This window comes from Urocitellus parryii, chromosome 2 (assembly GCF_045843805.1).
Source record: "Urocitellus parryii isolate mUroPar1 chromosome 2, mUroPar1.hap1, whole genome shotgun sequence".
In the NCBI taxonomy this organism is placed as follows: domain Eukaryota; kingdom Metazoa; phylum Chordata; class Mammalia; order Rodentia; family Sciuridae; genus Urocitellus; species Urocitellus parryii.
Window position 1 is genome coordinate 95,474,466 of NC_135532.1, and position 21,531 is coordinate 95,495,996.

At 33.5% G+C, this 21,531-nt stretch overlaps 1 protein-coding gene across 1 annotated transcript in view; it reads right to left on the minus strand.

The window, feature by feature from the left end:
• Pik3r4 (phosphoinositide-3-kinase regulatory subunit 4) overlaps positions 1-21,531 on the minus strand; it is a 72,723-nt gene that overhangs the window by 4,682 nt on the left and 46,510 nt on the right. Inside the window, exons 15-17 of the mRNA XM_026383898.2 lie at positions 8,420-8,584; positions 3,606-3,817; positions 774-905 (exon numbers count right to left, since the gene is read on the minus strand). Of these exons, the coding sequence (XP_026239683.1) occupies positions 774-905; positions 3,606-3,817; positions 8,420-8,584 (509 nt within the window). The remainder of the gene's footprint in view (positions 1-773; positions 906-3,605; positions 3,818-8,419; positions 8,585-21,531) is intronic.

Genomic DNA, 21,531 nt, shown 5'->3' on the forward strand with positions numbered 1-21,531 from the left:
CTCTATCCAATTTCTTTCCAAATTCCAGTAACTATACCTTCCACTCATGCTTTCTACTGCTACTCTGCTATTATTAATCTTGTATTACTGCAATATCTTATGATAGTCCTATATCCACATCTTTGCAACAGTTTCTTTGAAAATAAATCCTTATAATTTTTCTACCATTGGTATGCCATTAGTTTCTCATTGGAACTCTGACTGATAAAAAGGTTAGACAGTGGTTATGAGGGCTGATCTCTCCTTATGGTCCATAGAGCCTTTTGGACCACACTAGCTATTACTTGCAATGAAAAGCCACTGGGAGTTATTAAGCAGAAAAAAAAAATCTTAAGAGACATAGTCAGAAGCAGGGAATTAAGAGGATATTGCAAAGAAAGGACAGAGATTATGGTGATTTGAACTAGGGAGCCAATAATGTAGTAAGAAGTGGTCAAATTCTGGATATATTTTAAGACAGAATTTGTAGAATAGCTGATGCACTAGAGGTGGAATGAGAAAAAGAAGAGTTAGTACCCATAATCCTAGCAACTCAGGAGGCTGAGGTAAGAGATTACAAGCTTGAGGCCACTCTCAGCAACTCAGCAATACCCTAAGAAGACACCAGACTTCTGCCTGAGCACCCAGTAGAGCTTCCATTTATGGACAGAACATCACAGGAAAAGCAGTTCTTTATATATAAAGCAAAACACTAAAAATGTATCTTAGCAACAGGATATAACACATTTTCCAAGAAAACCCCCCAATACACAAAAGCTGGCCCTTCATCTTACCTGCTATCACCCAAGACTGATACAAAGGGTGCATTGAAAGGCGCCTGATTCGAGCCCTGGAAGGATGACAGTGACTGGAAATTGGCAACTGGAACCTCATGTCCCAACAAGCCATGGTACCACTACTTGTACCTTAAAGAAAAAGAAGCATAAAAAGATTACCATCTAATGATCAAAGCACACTAGGGGGGCATTTGTACAAAGTATTAGCTTTATGTCAATGTATTTTAAAATTGCCTTCATCCCTTAGAAAAGGGTTTCATTCTCATGTAGCTGTCTTCCCAGTTTCAAACAGTACCTATAGCTGTTAAATAACAGACATAAAGTGCTTGTCATAATGTTGTAGAGTACTGTCTAATGAATGTAAATTTAAAATGAGTAATTCATTAATTACTGATACTGTTATTAATTGCCAAAGGTATTCACAAAAACAAAAACTAGAGAAAATATAAACTGAATTGGTAAGTCAAAATGTTCAGACTACCTTCAATAATGGTGTAATAGGGGATTTTATCCAGTGATCACTTTGGAATCCAAAGTTGGTAGTAGCTCTGCAGCTGTCATCAGATTTCAATCATTTTCATGTGCCCTTTTCTCTAAAACATCCTGGAGATGAATATGGATATCCAATCACAGCAGAAACTGGGGTGAAGTCTTTGCATCTACCCATAGCAACTTAAACTCTGGTCATGAAAGCAAATTCTTATATTGGTTTCCAATCCCAGCAGGAGTGGGATGGAAGGGGTGGTAGTTACACAAAGACAGCTTGCATGTCAAACTGACCCACTCTAAGACAATGACTCAAATAGTACAGGAAACATAAGCTTCCCCCTAAAAGCTGATCAGGGAGCCTAAGAGGCATCACTACCATTTGCTAACTTGCTAGTATATAATATCTAATTTTCTAGACCTAATATTACATCTTCCTGTACCTGCACAGTTTACTGAGACAGAAGGCAAAAATAATGCATTCTACATAAACTACATAAAAAGAAGGGCTGAGGTTGTGTGTGGCTCAGTGGTAGAGCACTTGCCTAGCATGTGTGGGGCACTGGGCTTGATTCTCAGCACCACATATGAATAAATGAATAAAATAAAGGTCCATCAACATCTAAAAAAAACCCAAGTAATACAGAAAAGGGCAGATATATAATTGTTGCAAACATAAATTAGGGAATTAAGAAACCTAAATTCAGACACAGAAGATTGTTAATTCTTCTGAATAAGAGAGAAAGAGTAAGATGTGATACCTTCCTAAGGGGCAGGTTCAAAGTACTATGGGGGCAAGGAGATGACACTTAAAACAGGAAAAGGGAAGAAAATGTAGATATAAGATGTTCAAAGTTTCATAGAAGGAATAAGCTTTAGTGATCTATTGCATAGATTGGTAATAACAATAGTGCATTGTGTGTTTCAAAATTGCTAAAAGTAGTACATTTTAGATGTTTTCACCACAAGCAATAAGTACGTGAAGTGACTGATCTGTTAATTACCTGATTTAATCATTCTACAATATGAAGATACATGGAAACATCACATTGTACCCCATAAATATGTACAATGATTATTTGTTAATTAAAAATCAAAAATTTTAAAACCAGCAATACCATTCTTGGGTACGTACTTATAATAAATGGACATCTATGTCCTTACAAAAACCTATTTATAAATGTTTACTCAGAACTAAATAAAAGCAAGAAACAACAACAATGTATTAACTGGAGAATGTGATGGATACATAAATTATCAATAGACTACAATGTCACTCAACAATAAATAAGACTTCTCATACATTCAATCACATGGAAAATTCTAAAAAAATTATGCTTAGCCAAAAAAAAAAGAGACACAAATTATATGATTCTATTTTTATGACATTCTGGGAAATGCAAAATTATGGAGACAGAAATGAGATGAGTGGTTTTATTAGCGGCTGGGAGGAGGACACTGAATGTAAAGGAGTATGAGGAAATTTTTCAAGAAGTGATGAAAATGTTTGTATCCCATTTGTGGTATATATATTTTTGGTACATTGTATATATTTTTATATTATATATTTTCCAGAACTCATCAAATTAAAAATTTTCAAAAACCAACAACAATAAAAACAGAAGAAAGAAGCAAGCAAGATCACATGGTAGAGGCTGGGGATATAGCTCAGTTGGTAGAGTGCTTGCCTCGCATGCACAAGGCCATGGGTTCAATCCTTACACCAAAAAAAAAAAAAAAAAAAAAAAAGAGAGAGAGAGAGAGAGATATCACCACATGGTGTATCTTCAACCTTTGGGGAAAAGAGGCTTGGAAGATAATAACATGAGAAACCATTGCTGGCTCTTCTCCTGCACCAGACACTGATATAAGCTTTTAGCTCATTAAATCCTCAAAGCAGCCTTTGAAAGCATTAATCCCATTTGAAGATGAAGATTCTGAGACTTGAGTTGAACAGCTTGTCTGAGGTTACTGTGTAATTGATGTTACACAATTTTAACTGTGTCTGCAGGAACTCAAATTCTATTTTTTTTTTAAGTCAAGCCTGGTGATTTCCTGTCAGAGTAAGAGAATGCCAGAAAATTTAATCACTATAATGATTATGAAGATACTAATTTAAGATCGAGAAGGAAATTGTTTATGCCTTGTGATACTGATTTTACCTTTCCAAATTGTCTTGAAATAAAAAAATAAATAAATTGCAATAATTATAATAATTATGAAAAAGGGAGAAGATGGAAAGAAATTACCAATGAAGAAAAAAAGGAAAAAACAGTTCCAATATGGCAACTGCAGGCAGTGGTGGCATGCAAAACCCAGTCAATGACTTGAAAATCAGCTTACCAATGCAGAGCCAGCACTGGTGGATGTCCACAGCAAAGGAAGTAATAAGGCCTGACTTTAAATCATGCTTTAATGTCCATGCATTGCTTGAAGATCTGAGATCCCAGCCAACCAGAGAACCATTCACAGTGGCATAGGCAAGAACAGACTGTGCCCCAGAGTTGAAGTGATGCATATCCACAACACAGCCATCCTCCTTTTGATCTAGAATTCTAGAGAAATACATAAAGCAAAATAAATACAGACTTTTCCTCTCACCAAAAAATGTAGAACTAGTTTCCATATAAAATGAATATATACCATGTTCAAGAGAAAAAGTTATGTAATCCCATTAGGACAATTATAGCTGAAGTATTTTTTTAAAAAATAATTTTAGACTTATAGTAGAACTGCAAAAATAGTACAAAGTTTCTGTATACCCTTTACTCAGCTTCGCCTCATGTTAACACCTTGTAAAGACATAGAACATTCATCAAAACCAAGAAGCTAATCTTGGTACAATACCAGTAATTATGTTACAGAATGTATTCTGATTTTATCCATTTTCCACTAATGTCCTTTTCTGTCCCAATATCCACTCCAGGATATCACAAGGCATTGAGTTGTTACATCTCCTTAGTCTCCTCCAGTCTGTGATAGTTCCTCAATCTCTCACAACCTTTGTATTTTTTAAGACTACTAGCTAGTCATTTTGGAAAATGTCTTTCAATTTGGGTTTGTTTGATGTTTTCTCATTATTAAAGGTATGCCTCATTGGGAAGGATACCACAGAAATGGCTTATCTTTCTAAGTGTATGATATGGGGAAATACTTGATATTCAGATGTATTACTGGTGAGGTAAATCATAATCCTTTGTTTAAGGTGGCATTGGCTAAAATTATTCACTGTGAAATAACTTTAAGAAAATGTAAAAGTTACGTTTCTAATTGAAGATCAACCAGTTCTTCAAGGAGTCCTGATTCCTGTTAATGGAGAATGGTGTTAAGAAACCAAGATCTAGGCACTATAAATGCTGAGTGTTATGACAGTATCCCTGATTTTAGTTCCTCTCAATGGCCAGAGCTAAAAAATATATTATGTACACTACTTTATGTGTTAGACGTGGATTTATTCCTATCTCTTTGTGTATGTATGTCTATACATATATATACATGTATCATAAGTTCATTTGGAAATCTTCACCTTCATCACTAGCAGTTCATTCTAGCCTTTACTCATTTTCCTTATTTTTAACTTCTTTCTCCATTAGTGAGAAAACTGGCTCTCACTGTCTACAACATATTTACTTATTTCTTCAGCCCTAGAAAGTAGCTTCAGAGCTGTCAACCCATATTCCTGTAAAAAACAACCACCTAGAATATAACACTTGAGTTCAGTTCTTTTAGTCATTAAACTTGTAGAACTGAATTAAAACACTGCTTTCCAAAGTTATTTTAGTTCCTCTATTCTCTATGCTCTTCAATGAGATATGATTCATTTGTAAAAACAAATATATTTGTCACAGATTGCATTCCATCTTTCCCACTATATACTGGTTGATTTTTTAAATATTTATATACTTCTTTGTGGAATATAGTACATGGGTTATGACAAATATAGCCATGTATCTTCCATCATGTAACCACAGAAAAATATTCCGCATCCCCAAAACTATCTTGTGCAGCCCATTTGTAGTTAACCTCTAACTATCTCTTCAACTGGTAGCAACCACTGATTTGTCTTCCTCCCTATAATTTTATGTTTTCCAGAATATCATATAATTGGAAATATATAATACCTAGTCTTTTGGATCTAATTTGTTTCATTAGCAAAATGTATTAAGAGTTGTCAGTGATGCATAAGCCAATAAATAATTTATTCCCTTATTTATTATATAGGTATTCCAGTTTTTTTTTCAAGTTGAGGCATTTTTATATTGAAAAGAACATCAGAGGGCTTGGAATATACCTCAGTGGTAGAGTGCTTGCCTACATACCTATGAACTGAGTTCAATCCCTAGTACCACAAAAAAAAAAAAAAAAGAATATCATAATGTGTACTGGCCAGACTCCATGATTAGTACACATCAAGCTTGTGCACAGACTTTTATTTTTGTCTCTTAAACGTTATCTATTAAGAGTCACATATATCTCTTAAAACATTAAATATTTTAGGTCTTCTGAGTCACATATATCTCATATCCATATTCTTCTTTATTATATTTTTTCCAAATCTTTAAAAATGCAAAAACCATTCCTATTTTATGGACCATGCTATAGGCTGTAGCTTGCAGTTCTCTGTCTTACATATGTAATTATATTTACAAATATTCTAATCCTAACTATATTTCCAGATACAGGGAAGATGGAAAATCAAAATATCAAATAAAACGTGAAATGGTTATTCCCATAAATTTTAATTCCTAAAGAGGCATGACAACAAGTGTTATGACTGAATGAAACAAACACCTGACTATGGCAAGGTTTCTTCGGAGAATAATATAGTCAGATACAGTAAAACCCAAATATTCTGGCAAGCACTTCAAATCTAGGCAATAAATAATTTGCTCAAGGTAAAGACATTAACATTCACAGTAGAAAGTGCTGTCAGCTGAGAGAGAATCCTGCATGGAATATGCATATCTGATCTGTGTTGTGACCTGAGGGCACAGTCATCACATTGCACAGTTTGCCAATAATTTAAATGAACTCAATATGTGTAATGCTATACAGTCATCCTCCACTGAAACAAATTTTAAGGAAACTGGCAGGTATTTATTAATAAAAGCCATAAAAATATGTCCTGGACTAAAGCTGCTCCAATCTGTTTAGTGACTATTCTAAAAATAACACATTTTTAAATGCAAAAAACAAAGCAAAGCAAAACAACGAAAACAAACAAACAAAAAAATTCTTGGTGATCCCACAAATTCCTTTTCTGCCTTAAGCTATACAACTATGAGTTATCATCCACTTAAGTGAAAGTCTCCTAATTTTGTTTTCTTTCTGTAGGGGTCTACCACTTCTGCCTGGTATGCCTCTTTCTTTCTTTCTTTTTTTTTATATACCTTTATTTTATTTATTTATATGTGGTGCTGAGAATCGAACCCAGTGCCTCACACATGCCAGGCAAGTGCGCTACTGCTGAGCCACAGCCCTAGTCCCTGGTATGCCCCTTTCAACCACATTGCTTCAGGCGCTCACATCTATTCTCCCTGTCTTCTTCTCTTTCAAATGGACTCCTGTTAACCATGTAACATGGCACATTACCATACTGCACTAAAATCATTCTTGTCTATTTCTGCCACTAGTCTATAGATTCTTAGAAAACGTAATATTTTATTTGTCTTTGGAATCCTCAGTACATAACACATATTTGTTGAGAGCCACAGCCAAAGGGGCCCCAGCAAACTTCCAGCTGCCAGCTGATGATTGGCTCACAGCAGCCCCAGCAACTTCTAGCTGCCAACTGATTGGCTCCTCTGCGGTGATGCTCATTGGGCTGTTTCCCTGCCCTTTCAGACCACGGAGCTGCTCATTGGGGGACTTTTTTCGCTCCGCCCACGCGACCCAGCCAATCGGCTTCAAGAGCAGGAGGAGGGGGGAGGTGGAGAGGCTTGTGGGAAGCCGGTGGTGGCAGTTGGGCTCTGAAGGTTTTTCCTGAGGAGCTGTTTTGTTTGGCGTGTGTGGTTCTAAAAATAAAGTTCGTTTCTTTTGACAAGTGGCTCCTGAATTGTGCCCAGCCAGACTGCGGCATTTGGTGGCGCGTACGGGGAACGAACCCTCGACCTTGGCGTTATCAGCACCAAGCTCTAACCAACTGAGCTAATCGGCCTATCTTTTACTTGAATCAATATGTCTTCTCCTTCCTCTACCTTTGTCTGAACTGAAGGCTTTGGACTAAGCAAACCAGATACCAATGCCCACAATGTCAATGTGCCAACTGGCAGAGTTCCTGGGCTTTTCTTTTCTATTCTTTTTAAATCTTCACCATGATGGTTCCATTGTGATATATTTAACAACTCCTCCTTAAAAAGCCATGGGCTACATTTTTGTATTGTATCAACATATGCCCTGACTGCTCTTGATTTTACTGGGATGCCTCCTTCCTCTAACAATTTACTTAACACTCTTTCGGTTTGTTTTTTACTAATTTCTGATCCCATATTTCTACTATAATACAACCCAACAAGATAACACCAAACAAAACCGAGACAGAATGAAATAAAAATGGAACCACACAAAATCATTATATATACTGGTCACTCAAATAATTGTTGCTCTTTATCTTTAAATGTCTTATTTTACATGTGTTTAATCTGTAAGCAGCTACAATTAATAAGAAGTGAAGGAAATTCCTTTAAAAAAAACCCAGCATTTTGTTTTAAAAATGGTAAGGAAATCACATGCCTAAACTCTTTACTGTATATTCTCATCAACCTCAGAGATTTTAATGCCAAGCAACATTATGCTGACGGTTGAGTTTTCTTTAATGAAGAATACTCAAAATGGGCCAGACAGAATTGTATTTTTAGTAGTTATATAAAAGATATAACTTGTGATTACATTATTCAGACAGATTTCAGACTGGGATGAGTTACAAGTTCAAAGCTGCCCTTCTGACTTTTTAAACTAACTGGCAAAAAATAAGATGTCTTCTAAAATTAGCCACAGGTGATAGTTTTGAGTTGAAAGCACAGATTTATTTACTCCATGGGCTCAAAAAAGAAGTATAATGTAAGAGGCCTGCTCCAACTACACTGTGGTATATGAGGGAAAATTAAATTACTATAATGTACTAAATGCAAAATTTTAAAAAGACAAAAGATAGATACCTGCTTTGTAGAGGATGAATTTTAGGAGACTTTGGCAGCTTAGAAGCCTCAATTCCAAGAAGCTGGACAGCACCATTATCAGATGCTATGGCTAAGTAGTGGGAGCCTTGACAGAACGTGAGTGTCTTGACTCTTCCTCCAATTCGGTTATATGTAAGAATAGATCTGAATGAAAGAAAAATAAGATTTTACTTCTGAAACACCACAAGCACATTATTGCTAATATTAAATATCCACATGGCTATTTGCAAACAAAATTATTATTTTGTGAGGTTCATTTTGTCTTCCTGATTTCATACCAAAATAAGAATCTCCTCTGAAAAGCAGTGGTTCAAAATCACCTTTTCTTCTGATTGCTTCAAATGGTCATTTTTGCACACTTCGTATCACAGAACAAGTGGTCCCTCCTCTTGTTTAATAAGAAACCAAATTCTTAACAGTCCTGATCCTACTGATGGTCCAAATTCTCCTTCAACTCTTTTTTAAATTACTATTATTTTTATTAATTACTTTTAATTAGATATATATGACAGCAGAATGCATTTTGATTCATTGTACACAACTGCAGCACAACATTTCATTTCTCTGGTTGTACATGATGTAGTGTCACACCATATGTGCAGTTATACATGTACCTAGGGTAATGACGTCCATCTCATTCCACCATTCTCCTTCAACTCTTGCAATACTTTTTACATCCTCTCTTTGGCCCTTAAATTATCCTATAATCTCTAAAATACAGTCTGGCTAGACTTGACTTTCATTACCAACTGCCTATACGACCTTGGTTGTGCTACATAACTTGCACTGTGCCTCAGTTCATTCACCCACAAAACAAAGGGTGCTCTACTTATTTAACAGGATCATTAACAGAATTACAGTGGAGATCAAAAAATATATAAGCATTAAAACACTCATAAATGCATGGTTTTATTATAATATTGAGTCTCTCATACACAATGCTGACCTTTCAAGCTATCTGTATTATTTTCCTCCTTTACATTTTCTGCCAAACTTTTTGAATATGTAACTAAGTAAAATGCCTACCAGTATCACCAATTCCCTCCTTCATTACTCCTCCTTTAGGCTGTATCTTTACCCTTCTAGGGGACACACCTCTAAAAGGTCACAGTATCCAATCACCAGCGTTATTAATTTGTTGTCTATATTTTATTTTATTATACAAGCTAAAGCATGTTAAATGCAAAAAATTATTAAAATACAAAAAGTACAAAAGTAAAAAATTTATAATACCACCCAGAAATAAATGCTATTTAACATTTTGTTATATAGTCTTCCAAAGAGTTTTCTATACCTATTATAATATATTCATACTTGCTTTTAAAATATGGAATTTTATATTTTTATCAATAATTTTTCCCTACTTCATTTCTTCATAGTAAAAGCTTTATTGAGATAGTGTTCATACACCATACATTTTAATGTATACAATTTCAATGATTTTTAGTATATTAACAGAATATTGCATAGATCACTACTATTTAATTTTAGACCATTTTCATTATGCCTAAGAACCCACAAATAAACTGTTCTCTACCCAGGAGCATTTACTCTATTTTTCCTTACCCTAGCCCCTAGCAACAAGTCATCAATTTAAATTTTATATCAACTTTACCATTCTTCATATTTCATACAAACATATATAGCTTTTTGTATATGACTTCTTTCATATATCATGTTGTCAAAGTTTAGCCATGATGTAGCACATAGAACTTCACCCCTTTTTACAGTATATATTTACACACACACACACACACACACACATTTTGCTTACCCATTCATCAGCTGATGAACATTTGGATTGTTTCCACTTTTTGACTACTATAAATAATGCTGCTATAAATGACTGTGGATGAGTCTTTGAATAGACATATATCTAGAATGCCTACAGGAGCTCAGTACTGTAGATAAGTAAAGAGAGCCAGGGGACAAGGCAATAGGAGAGATGGAAAAGTCAGCATGCTCAGTCTTTCAACATACACAGCTCTTTCTTCATCTGTCTTTTAATACCGAGATGTAATTCACATACCAAAAATTTCACCATTTAAAGGGATTTATAACAAGTAAGTTTGACAATCATCAACATTATCTAATTCCAGAACATTTTCATCATTCCCCAAAGAAACTCTGTGCTCATTAGCTGTTATATCAAAATCTCCTCGCTCCTAGTCTTGGGACCCAAGTCAGACCTACCTATCTACTTCTTGTCTCTACAAAATTGCCTACTCTGGACATTTAATATAAATGAAATACAAAATGTGGCATTTGGAACTGGCTTCTTTGACTCAGCATAAATCAATACTTCATTCCATTTTATGACTAAATAATTTTCCATTGTATGAATATACCATGTTTCATTTATCCATTCATCACCTGATAGACATGCTGGTTTCTATCTTTTGGCTAATAATAATGTTGCTTAAGAACATTTGCAACTAATTATGCTAAGCATCTTTTCATGAGCTTATTATTATGGATCCTATTTGAAGAAACATCTACTCAAATCTTTTGTCTGCTTTTTTAATGGGTCATTTGTATTTTTACTATTGAGTTGTAAAAGTTTTTTTTATATATTCTAGGGAACAGATCCTTACCAGATATGTGACTTATATTTCTCCTTTTCTGTGGATTATCTTTCACTTTCTTGATAGTGTCTTTTGAAGCACAAAGGTTTATATTATTGATAAAGTTCCATTTTTTAATCACTTGTATGTTGAAGTTATAGCTCAGATCCTTATCTAATCTATGGTAATAAAGAGTTACATGCCTAAGTTTTCTTCTAAAAGTTTTACAATTTCATTTCTTACTTTTAGGTTGATGATTCATTTTGAATGATTCTGTGGAAATTCATCCTTATGCATGTAACTACCCAGTAATCACAGCATCATTCATTAAAAGGGCTATTGTTCCCCACTAAAATATCATGGCACCTTTGTCAAAAAATAATGACCATAAATGTGTTTTACATGACAGAGATCTATTATGATCAATCTATTCCACTGATCTATATATCTACTCTATGCCACTACCACACTGTCTTGATAATTACAGCTTTGTAGCAAATTTTAAATCTGGAAGTGTGAGTCCTCCAATTTGGTCCTCTTTCTCTCTAAGATTAATTTGGCTATTCTGTGCCCCTTAGCGTTCCTTACGAATTTAAAGAACCAACTCAATTTTTACAGCAAGAAGCAGCAGCAGGTAGAATTTTCACAGAATGCCACTGAATCTATACATTAATTTTGGGGCAATAAACTACCTCAACAATGTTTATTCTATTTTATGAACATGGGATTTCTTTCCATTTATTTGAATCTTTAATTGTTTTCAACAATCTTTTGCATTTTTTCAGTGTAGAAGTATTATAATTTTTGTGTTTATTTCTAGAAATTTTATTCTTTTTATGTTATTGTAATTGGAATTATTTTCTTAATTTCATATTTGGAATATTCATTGCTAATGCACAGAAATACAATTGATTTTTGTATATTGATCTTGTATTCTGCCACTTTGTTGAACTCATTTACTAGTTCTAACTTTTTAAAGAATTATTACTTAAGATTTTCTATACACCAGATCATGTTAGCTACTAATAAAAATAGTCTTACGTAATTCTTCCTTTGTAATCTGTGTATTTTTAATTTCCTTTCCTTGCCTAAATGCACTGGCAAGATCCTCTAATACATTACTCAATGAAATTGGCAAGAATGAATGTTCTGGTGTTGTGCCTCATCTTGACAGAGAAGCATTTGGTCTTTCACAATTAACTACAATGTTAACCGCGGGGCTTTCATAGATGGCCTTTGTCTCCTATGACTAGCTTACTGAGTTGACCTTAATCATAAAAACATTTGGATTTTGTCAAATGCATCCTAAAAGTCTGCTGAGATGATCACATGATCTTTACTTTTTATTCTATTCATATCGTATGTTCACTGATTGATTTTCATGTTGCACTGTACTTGGTTATGGCTTATAATCCTTTTTATATTTTGAATTCAGTTTACTAGCGTTTTGATGAGGATTTTTACACTTATGTTAATTATGGCATAGATCTGTAGTTTCTTGGGACATATTTGGTTGTAATATTGTCTGCCTCAAAGAATGAGTTTAAAACTGTTCCCTCATATATTTTTGGAAGATTGACAATAAATTTTTAAGTATTTGATATAATAATTCACATTGAAGCCATCTCAGCCTGGACTGTTGCAGTAGAGTTTGATTACTAACTTAATTTGTTGATCACTACAATTCTATTCAGATTTTTTTATTCTTCTGGAATTATTTTCAGAAGCTTGTGTCTTTCTATAAACTTATCCAATTCACTCAGCTATCTAATTTCTCAGTATATAAGTATTTATAGTATACTCTCATAGTATATTCTTTTTTATTTGTTAAGTCTATAGTAATATCTGTTTCATTCCTGATTTTAGTAATAAGTCCTTTCCTCTTTCTGTAACTGGTAACTGTCATAAAGATTTGCCAATTTTGATATCTTTACAGTGAACCAGCTTCTTTTGTTTTTCTATTCTCTATTTCATAAATATTTTTTGTTTTTCTCCTCTGTAGTCTTTTTCCTTCTTTCTACTTACTTTAGGTCTACTCTTCCTTTGCTAGTTTCTTAAACCATTTTGTCCCATTGTCTAGGTTTGGAAAACCTATAACAATATAAATATATCGAATTATACATGGTATATAATGTAATTATATAGTGATATAATAATGTTGACATTATATATATACATATACATTTTAGATTATTTCAACCTATTTTAATGTACTTGTATCAATTTCACTGAAATATTGGCAGAATTGAAAATTTGGAACTTAATGAATTAAGGCTAAGTTATGGAGATTTTTCTTTGCTTTTAATGTAGATATTTATAGCTATAAATTTCTTTCTAAGTACTCCTTTAGCTGCATTCCCTAAATTTTGGTATCCTGTGTCTTCCTTTTCATTATCTTAAAGCATTTTCTAATTTCCCTCTGAACCACTTGGTACTCAACTATATATTGTTTAATCTCCACATATTTATGAATTTCCCAACTTCCTCGCTATTAATGCTATGTAATGTCCTTCCACTGTGTTTGCAGAACATATTTTCTATGCTTTCAGTCCTTTTAAATTAATTGAGGGTTTTTTATGGAATAATTTATAATTTGATCTAGAAAATATTCCATGTACACTTCTAATTTATATTCTGCTGTTAGGTGCAGCATTCTATTGATGTCTGTTAGGTCCAATCAATTTGTAATGCTATTCAAGTGTTCTATTTCCTGGATGATTTTATACCTAGTTGTCCTATCCATATTGAAAGTGGGTCTTCCACTATTAACCAATTATGATTAAATTGCCTTCTTTTATTCAATTCTGTCAGTTTTTGCTTTATGTACTCTGGGGCTATATTATTAGATGCATATATTTCATGATTATGTCTTCCTGATACACTGATGCTTTTATCATTATAAAATATCCTTATTTTTCTCTAGGATCAATTTTTATCTTAAATTTATTTTTATCAGACATTAGTATAGACACTTCACCTCTCTTTTAAGTAATATTTGCATGATGTATCTTTTTTAATTCTTACTTTCAACCTACTCGTGCCTTCTAAATCTAAGATGTGTCTCTTGTACACAGCATATAATTGAAGGTTTTTTCATCATTTCTACCAACTCTTCCTTTTGATTATATTTAGTGTGATCACACATAAGGTATGATTTACATCTGACATTTTGCTATTTATTTTCTGTGTCTTTTTGTTTTTGTTCTTCTATTTTCCATTATTACCTTCTTTTGCAGTAAACAGACATTTTCTAGCATAACATTTGTTTTTTAATTTTACTGAAAGTTTTTAAGTAATTTTAAGTAACTGCCCTGAGAAATACAATTAGCATCTTAAAACAACCAGATTAAAAACCAATTTAATATTAATACAGAAAAATTTTGCTCCAATGTTTACTCCTCTGTTTAACTATCATCATACAGTATTGGGCATATATAGCTGTGTTATAAATTCATTGACCTAGGCTTATAATTATCTCTTTATGAAACTATCTTTTAAAAGCATATAGCAAATTTTTAAAAAAACAGAAACAAAAACACATAAGACAAAGACAAAGCAAAATGTCAGATGTAAATCATACCTTATATGTGATTCATACTTTCTTTATATTTACTTCTGTTTTACCTTTACTATTTCCCTTTATTTCTTCATAAGAATTCAAGTTACTATCTCATGTCCTTCCATTTCAGTACCAAGGACTCCTTTTAGTATTTCTTGTAGGGAAAATATGCTAGCAATAAATTTCTTGTTTTCAATTTATCTTGAAGTATCTTCATTTCTCCTTTGTTTCTGAAGGACAACTTTACTAGATATTTATTACTGACAGTCTTCCTTTTAACATTCTAAATATGTCATACACATTCACTGACTTCTGGCCTCTGTCACTTCCAGTGAAAAATCATTTGTTAATCTTTTGGAGGCAATGAGACACTTTTCTCTTACTGCTTTCAAGATTCTTTTGTCTTTCAAATAGTTGCTTATGATGTGTCCGGATAGTAGATCTCCTTTCATTTTATCCTAGTTGAAGTTCACTGAATTATTAGATATACACATTCATGTTTTCTATCAGATTTGGGGAGTTTTCAGCTAGTACTTCAAATATAGTCAGTAAAAACAGACAATTTGACCATAACAGTAGGAGACTTTAATACCTGACTTCGGATAGAACACGTAGGCATAAAATGAACAAAGAAACAGAAGACTTGAACAACACTACAAACCAATCTGATCTAATAGATAGCAACAGAATAGTCTATATCCATGGGTTCTACATTTGTGGATCCAACCAATCATAGTAAAAATTATTCAGGAAAAAAAACTTATGTCTACATTGAGCATATACATTTTTTCTTGTCATTATTCCCTAAACAATATAGAATCTACTTATTATATAGTCTATACATCATATTAGATATAAGTAAATCTAGAGATGATTTAAGATATACAGGAGGACATGACAATGTATATGCAAATCCTAGCCATTTTATATAAATGACTTGAGCATCTGCGGCCTTTGGTATCCACAGAGGGTCCAGAAACTAATCCCCCACAGATACCAAGCGACAACTGTTAACTATGTACACACTGGAATGACTGATGGTGCTCTGTTCTATTTTTAAGGCTCTGTTCATTTGTCCTTTTCTTTGTAACTCTGACTGGATAATGTCAATTACTTTATCTTCAAATTCTCTGAATTTTTTTTCTCTTGTCAGATGAAATCCGTGGTAGAGCCTGCCCAATGAAGTTTTTATTTTATTTATTATACTTTTCAACTCCAGAATTTATACTTGGTTACTTACCATTTCTTTTTATTGATACTATCTTTTGGCAAGATATTATTTTCATGCTCTCCTTTTTTATTTTCCAACTTTACTCCTTACAATGCTGAAAATGAAACCCAGGGCCCAGTGCATGGTAAGCAAGTGCTCTACTACATGCTACATTCCCAACCTCCCTTTTAATTCTTTAAACATAAACAAGGTTTCTTTTAGTTCTTTGAATATAATTATAACAGTTTATTTAAAGTCTATGTCTAGCAAATCCAATGTCTGGGAATACTGAGATACAAGTTTGCACCTATTACCTTTTTTTCCTATGTATATTTCATCCTTTCTGCTTCTTCACCTGGTTTCTAATTATTTTATTCAAACTGGACATTCAAAATTAACATAATGATTCCATTGTTGTCTGTTTAATGATGTTCTTTGGGTTAATTTTGTAAAGTTTGTATTCTTCATAGTGTGAATAATGAGGTCACTGTTCAGTAAGCTTAATGGTTGTCTAATAACTGAATAGGCATTGCCTTAAATGCCTTGAGCCATTAAGTGAGTTTTGCCTCTGGGCTCATCTTCTACAACCCATGAAATGTTTTACAACTCTATATTAGCCTTCATTTCCTGCCTTATTTCCTGAATTTCAAAGTCAACCAGAGGTGAGAATTTAGTCTTTTTAATTATCTCCTAGGCATGTTTGCAACCCTGCACATAATATGGCCAAGAATATATCAAAACTTTTCAAAGACCCTTAGGGACATCTTACTTACTGACTTTTTGTCAGCCTCTTGTTATGTCCATTGAGTAATGCTACCTTAGGTCACTGCCATTGCTGATTATTTTCTGTTTTATCTCTTTTTTATCTCCCCTTTGGTATTGGGGATTGAATCTAGGAGTGCTTTACCACTGTGTTCTATGCTAGATCCCAGTCTTTTTATCTTTCATTTTGAGACAGTCTCAGTAAATTGTTGAGGGTCTTGCTACGTTGCTGAGGCTGGCCTGGAACTTGCAATCCTACTGTCCAAGCCTCCTGAGACACTAGGATTACATCAATGTGCTACCATGCCTGGCAATGCAGATTATTTTCAACAAATGCCCTGTGAAGAGGTTTTTCTCAAACAACAGGTGTGAGAGAAGTCAAAAGGGACTTTTCACACAACAAAGAAGCTAAATAGCAACAATTATCTGGGAATGAGGCTTTTGGAGAGTTCCAAAGCCATTGTGAGCCCTCAAGTGGATACGAAGGGGCTACTTTCCATGGCAACCATAGTTATGAAACTATTTGTTTTCAAGACTACCACAAAGTTGGGTAGAGGGGGGTGAAATTAAGCTAAACATCACATGGCTCACTGTTCTTATTATTTTTCTTGGTTAAACACTCTTGGGATTGTGAGACTTCATTTCCAGAGTTCTAAGAAAACTGACTTTCTCAAATTTTTGCCAGTATTCTTATTGCTTTTATGGAGGAGCAATATTTGAAGATCCTTTCTACCATTCCAGAAAAGAAACTTTATATACTCTTAATTTTTTTATATACTATTTCAATATCTTTCCTACCAAATATTTTATTTCCATATCAGTTTTACAGATGCATCATCACTTATTTGCCCCATTTTATCCCCACTGCTGAATCTTTAGTTTGTTTCTAGTTTTTTACTATTAAAAGTAGGCAATCTAACAGCCTTAAAACTAACATCTGGGTTTATACTTACATTTCCTTAGGATATGTACATCATAAAGAAGTATCATGTATGTTGTCCAAAAGCCCTCCAAGGAAGATGTCATCAATTGTATTCCACCGGGGGCACCATGTAAGAAGACCCAGATATTCTTACTAGGATGTTATGCCACTTAGCTTTTCTATTGCATTTGAGAGAGGCCTAAGAGTCCATTTCTTAAAATTTTCTCTTCTGATGTAGTTCATGTTGTAATACAAATGACTTCTTCTCTCTTCTTTTCTGGCCCCTCTGTTCCTAACCCAAAAATTCAATTTTCTCAAGTTCAAGCCTCATTACTCCTCCCTTCAGAGTAGCCATACCACTCAAAAACTTTGACTTTCAATACTATCAATGACTCCAATATATGTGACCCTAACCCTAACACTGACATCTTCCTTGTGCACACTTTATATTGTTCTAACTCTTTACTCTGTCAAAACTCCACTTAAATATTGTAGCATAACTTCAATTTCAATAATTACCAAATTCATCAATCTCCCCTAAAACTGAGAAGCTAAAATGAGCCAGAGATAAGATAGTACAAGAAAAATACATGGAAAATGTAATTTAGAATACTAAAAAATCTGTTGAAAAATCTGTGCAAATTTTTAAAGAATAGCAATTTTTCAAGAATCAGTCCCTACAAAACAAACTGAAAGTTCAACTCAAATAAGGACAGAACTAAGATCCAAGTAGTATAAATAAGCAATCGTAATTCAATGAAAAAGTTAGGGCTGGGAATGAAGAGTTAGCCAAACAATGCACTCCCCTCCACGCTAGGAGGGGTATCAGTAGTCATAATATACTAGTAACAAAAAAGTCCATTAGTTTCACCAGTCTTTTCTACCACCAGCTGCTCTGTGTTTGGCTAAGGCAATAATGATGAAGGCATCTGGTAAAAATAATACATTCTGTTCCCTTGCCCTCTTCTCTACCCTGGAACTTGGATGTAGCCCCTCCAAAACAAGGCACAGTGCATTCACAACAAGACAGCAAGTGTTACATCAAAGTAAGAGAACAACTGTTTCCAGAAGAGATCCATCTCCTAATCACAGTACAAACTTCCCAAAGACTATAAAGTAGGCTCAATTGCCAAAATTTTGGAGATACCAACTGTCTGAAATGTTGACACTGGAATACTACTGCCTAACATATGACACTAGGATACAGAAGGCATGATTCTGATGAAAATCATTTGGAAATTAACAAGAAGTGTTTTTGTAATGTAAACATGATTCCAACTTCATTTTTGAGAAATTTACTTATGTTAATTAAACTTATCCTCCTAATAAAAGGGACAATTAACATAGCTGATGATAATAGCAAAGAACCATCTGGAAAACAATTATCAGAGTAAGTGTTTAAAATGTTAATCAAAATGCTAATAGTGATTAGGGAAAAAAAGTAAAAGAATTGTTACATGAAGGGATTTAATGGGAAAAGACATAAGGGAACATATTGGTATGATGGTTACAGTCTGTATCTTGAGAGGGGTGCAGTTGTAGACATATATATGTTTTTGTGAATTCATGAAATGGTTCACTTAAGATCTGTATACTTTGTTAAGTATATATACACTATTGTATATACGTTATATCATATTATATACTATTGTATATATATTTCATATCAGAAAAATACACATAAATATTAAATTCTCGTTAATAATATACATACTGAAGTTTATAGAGGGCATATACTAATGCCTGCAATGCGCTGAAATCATAAAAATAAAAGTGTAGCTCTGTGGTAAAGTGCATGCTTGACATGCATTGATGCCCTGGGTTCAATTCCCAGCACCAAAAAAAAAAAAAACAGGACTTATAAGAGGTAGATGAACAGGTAAAAGACACAACAAATACAGTAAAATTATTAACTAAAGAATTTAAGTGGCAAGTACCATGAAATACTTTCAACTTTTCTTCCAAGTTTGATAATTTCATAATAAAATGTTAATTTAAAAATGCTAAATAGACTTAAGGATTCTTTTATTGACTTTTAATTTATGTTCTGACCAAGATATAATACATATAAAAATTAAATCATAGTGCAAAACCACAGAATTCTTTTTTAAAAAACACCCAATCAGCACAAAATTTTATCAGTCTGGTACATAAGAAATAAAATTTTAAAATTATTTTAATTATCAAGGATATTTTGTTGTTTGTTGATTTTATGATTAATTACGGTCAATGAACTGATTACGAAAACATCAGAGATTCCCCACATCCTTTTAATGTAGACACAATTCAATTCTGATTTCTAGTAGCTTTCTTTTTGGAACAAACTATACAAAAAACAAGAATACAGTAGAACTGTAAGTCACAGAGGGAGAAGAGAGTGGAGACAGACTGTAAAACAAGGAGGTATATAACTATAAAGTTGTACAAATCTAAAATAATTACAATAATCATATGTATCTAAATTATATTGTACATATTTAGTCTTAAGAATTTCAAGTCATAAATTATCTCCTTGTCTATAGCAGTGGAACAATGGTACAGTATTTGTTTTCCTAACTGGCTATTCCATCAGTTTTTTACTTTTCTCTTGCATACACCATCTAATCTCTTCAGCAAACTGTGACAGCTCTACCATTCAAAAATATTCAGAATCTGAAACTGAATTACCTTCTAGCTACACTGCTACTACCCTGACCCAGGCTACCTTCTTCTGCTTTACTAATATATAGACTCCTAACTGCTTTTATACTGCCCTTCTTCAATCTATTCTTTTTTTATATATATATATATGACAGTAGAGTATATTTTGAAATATTATATACATAGAAAAAGTATAACTTGTTCCAATTAGGATCACATTATTGTGGTTGTACATGATATGGAGTTACATTAGTAGTGTATTTATATATGAGGATAGGAAAGACATGTCCGACTCATTATACTGTCTTTCCTATTGTCATCCCCCCTCCCTTCCCTTCATTCTCTTTTGTGAACTTCTAATCTTCCCTTTCCTTGTTGTGGGTTCGCATCTACATATCAGAGAGAACACTGTGCCTTTGGTTTTTGGGGACTGGTTTATTTCATTTAGCATGATATTCTTTATTTCCAACCATTTAGTGGCAAATGCCATATTTCATTCTTCTTTATGGTTGAGTAATATTCCAAAAATACATGTATGAAGATGTGAATTTGGTGTCAACATACCTTATATACAGAGATATGATAAATTGTGGTATAAAGGTGTATTAAGAATTGTGATGCAAAAAAAAGAGAGAGAGCTCTCATATAATGGCATAATTTGGCGTGAATATACTTTTTACACAGAGTTATGAAAAATTGTGCTGTGAATGATAATTATGAATGTAATGCATTCCACTATTGTCATGCATGTAAGAAATAAATAAAAAGAAAAAATATTCCATTGTATATATACACCAATCCATTCTTTTTTTTTTTTCCTATAGTTGGACAGAATACCTTTATTTTATTTATTTTTATGTGGTGCAGAGGATCAAACCCAGGGTCTCATACGTGCAAGGTGAGCACTCTACTGCTGAGCTACAACCCCAGTCCCTACACCAATCCATTCTTAACACAACAGTCAGAATAAGTGTGCTGACATCTAACATAGATCATGTCTTTCCTCTGCTCACAACATTTACAAGAGCCTGCAAGACCTTATTTAATTTGGCCTTACCCACCACCTCTTCTTCTTCCTTGCTCTATTTCAGCTACATAGGCCTTTCTACTATCTTGCACACCCCCCAAATGTTTCTCCCTCAGGCCCACAGAAATTACTGTTTCCTCTGCTTAGAACATTTTTCCCCAAGTTATCCTCATAGCTCTTCCCCTTACTTTTTTCAAGGCTTTCCTCTAATGTCATTTTTTCTCTGTGAGGCATTCTCTGGCAATTTATTTAAAATTCTATCTATCCCACCCCTATTACATTTCCTTTTCCCTTTCCTACTGTATTTTTCCTCCATAACATTTTTTTTAACCATCTAACACAATATTTTACTTATTTATATTTTTTACTGACTGTCATCTTTCACTAGAAGGTAAACCCCACAGAAG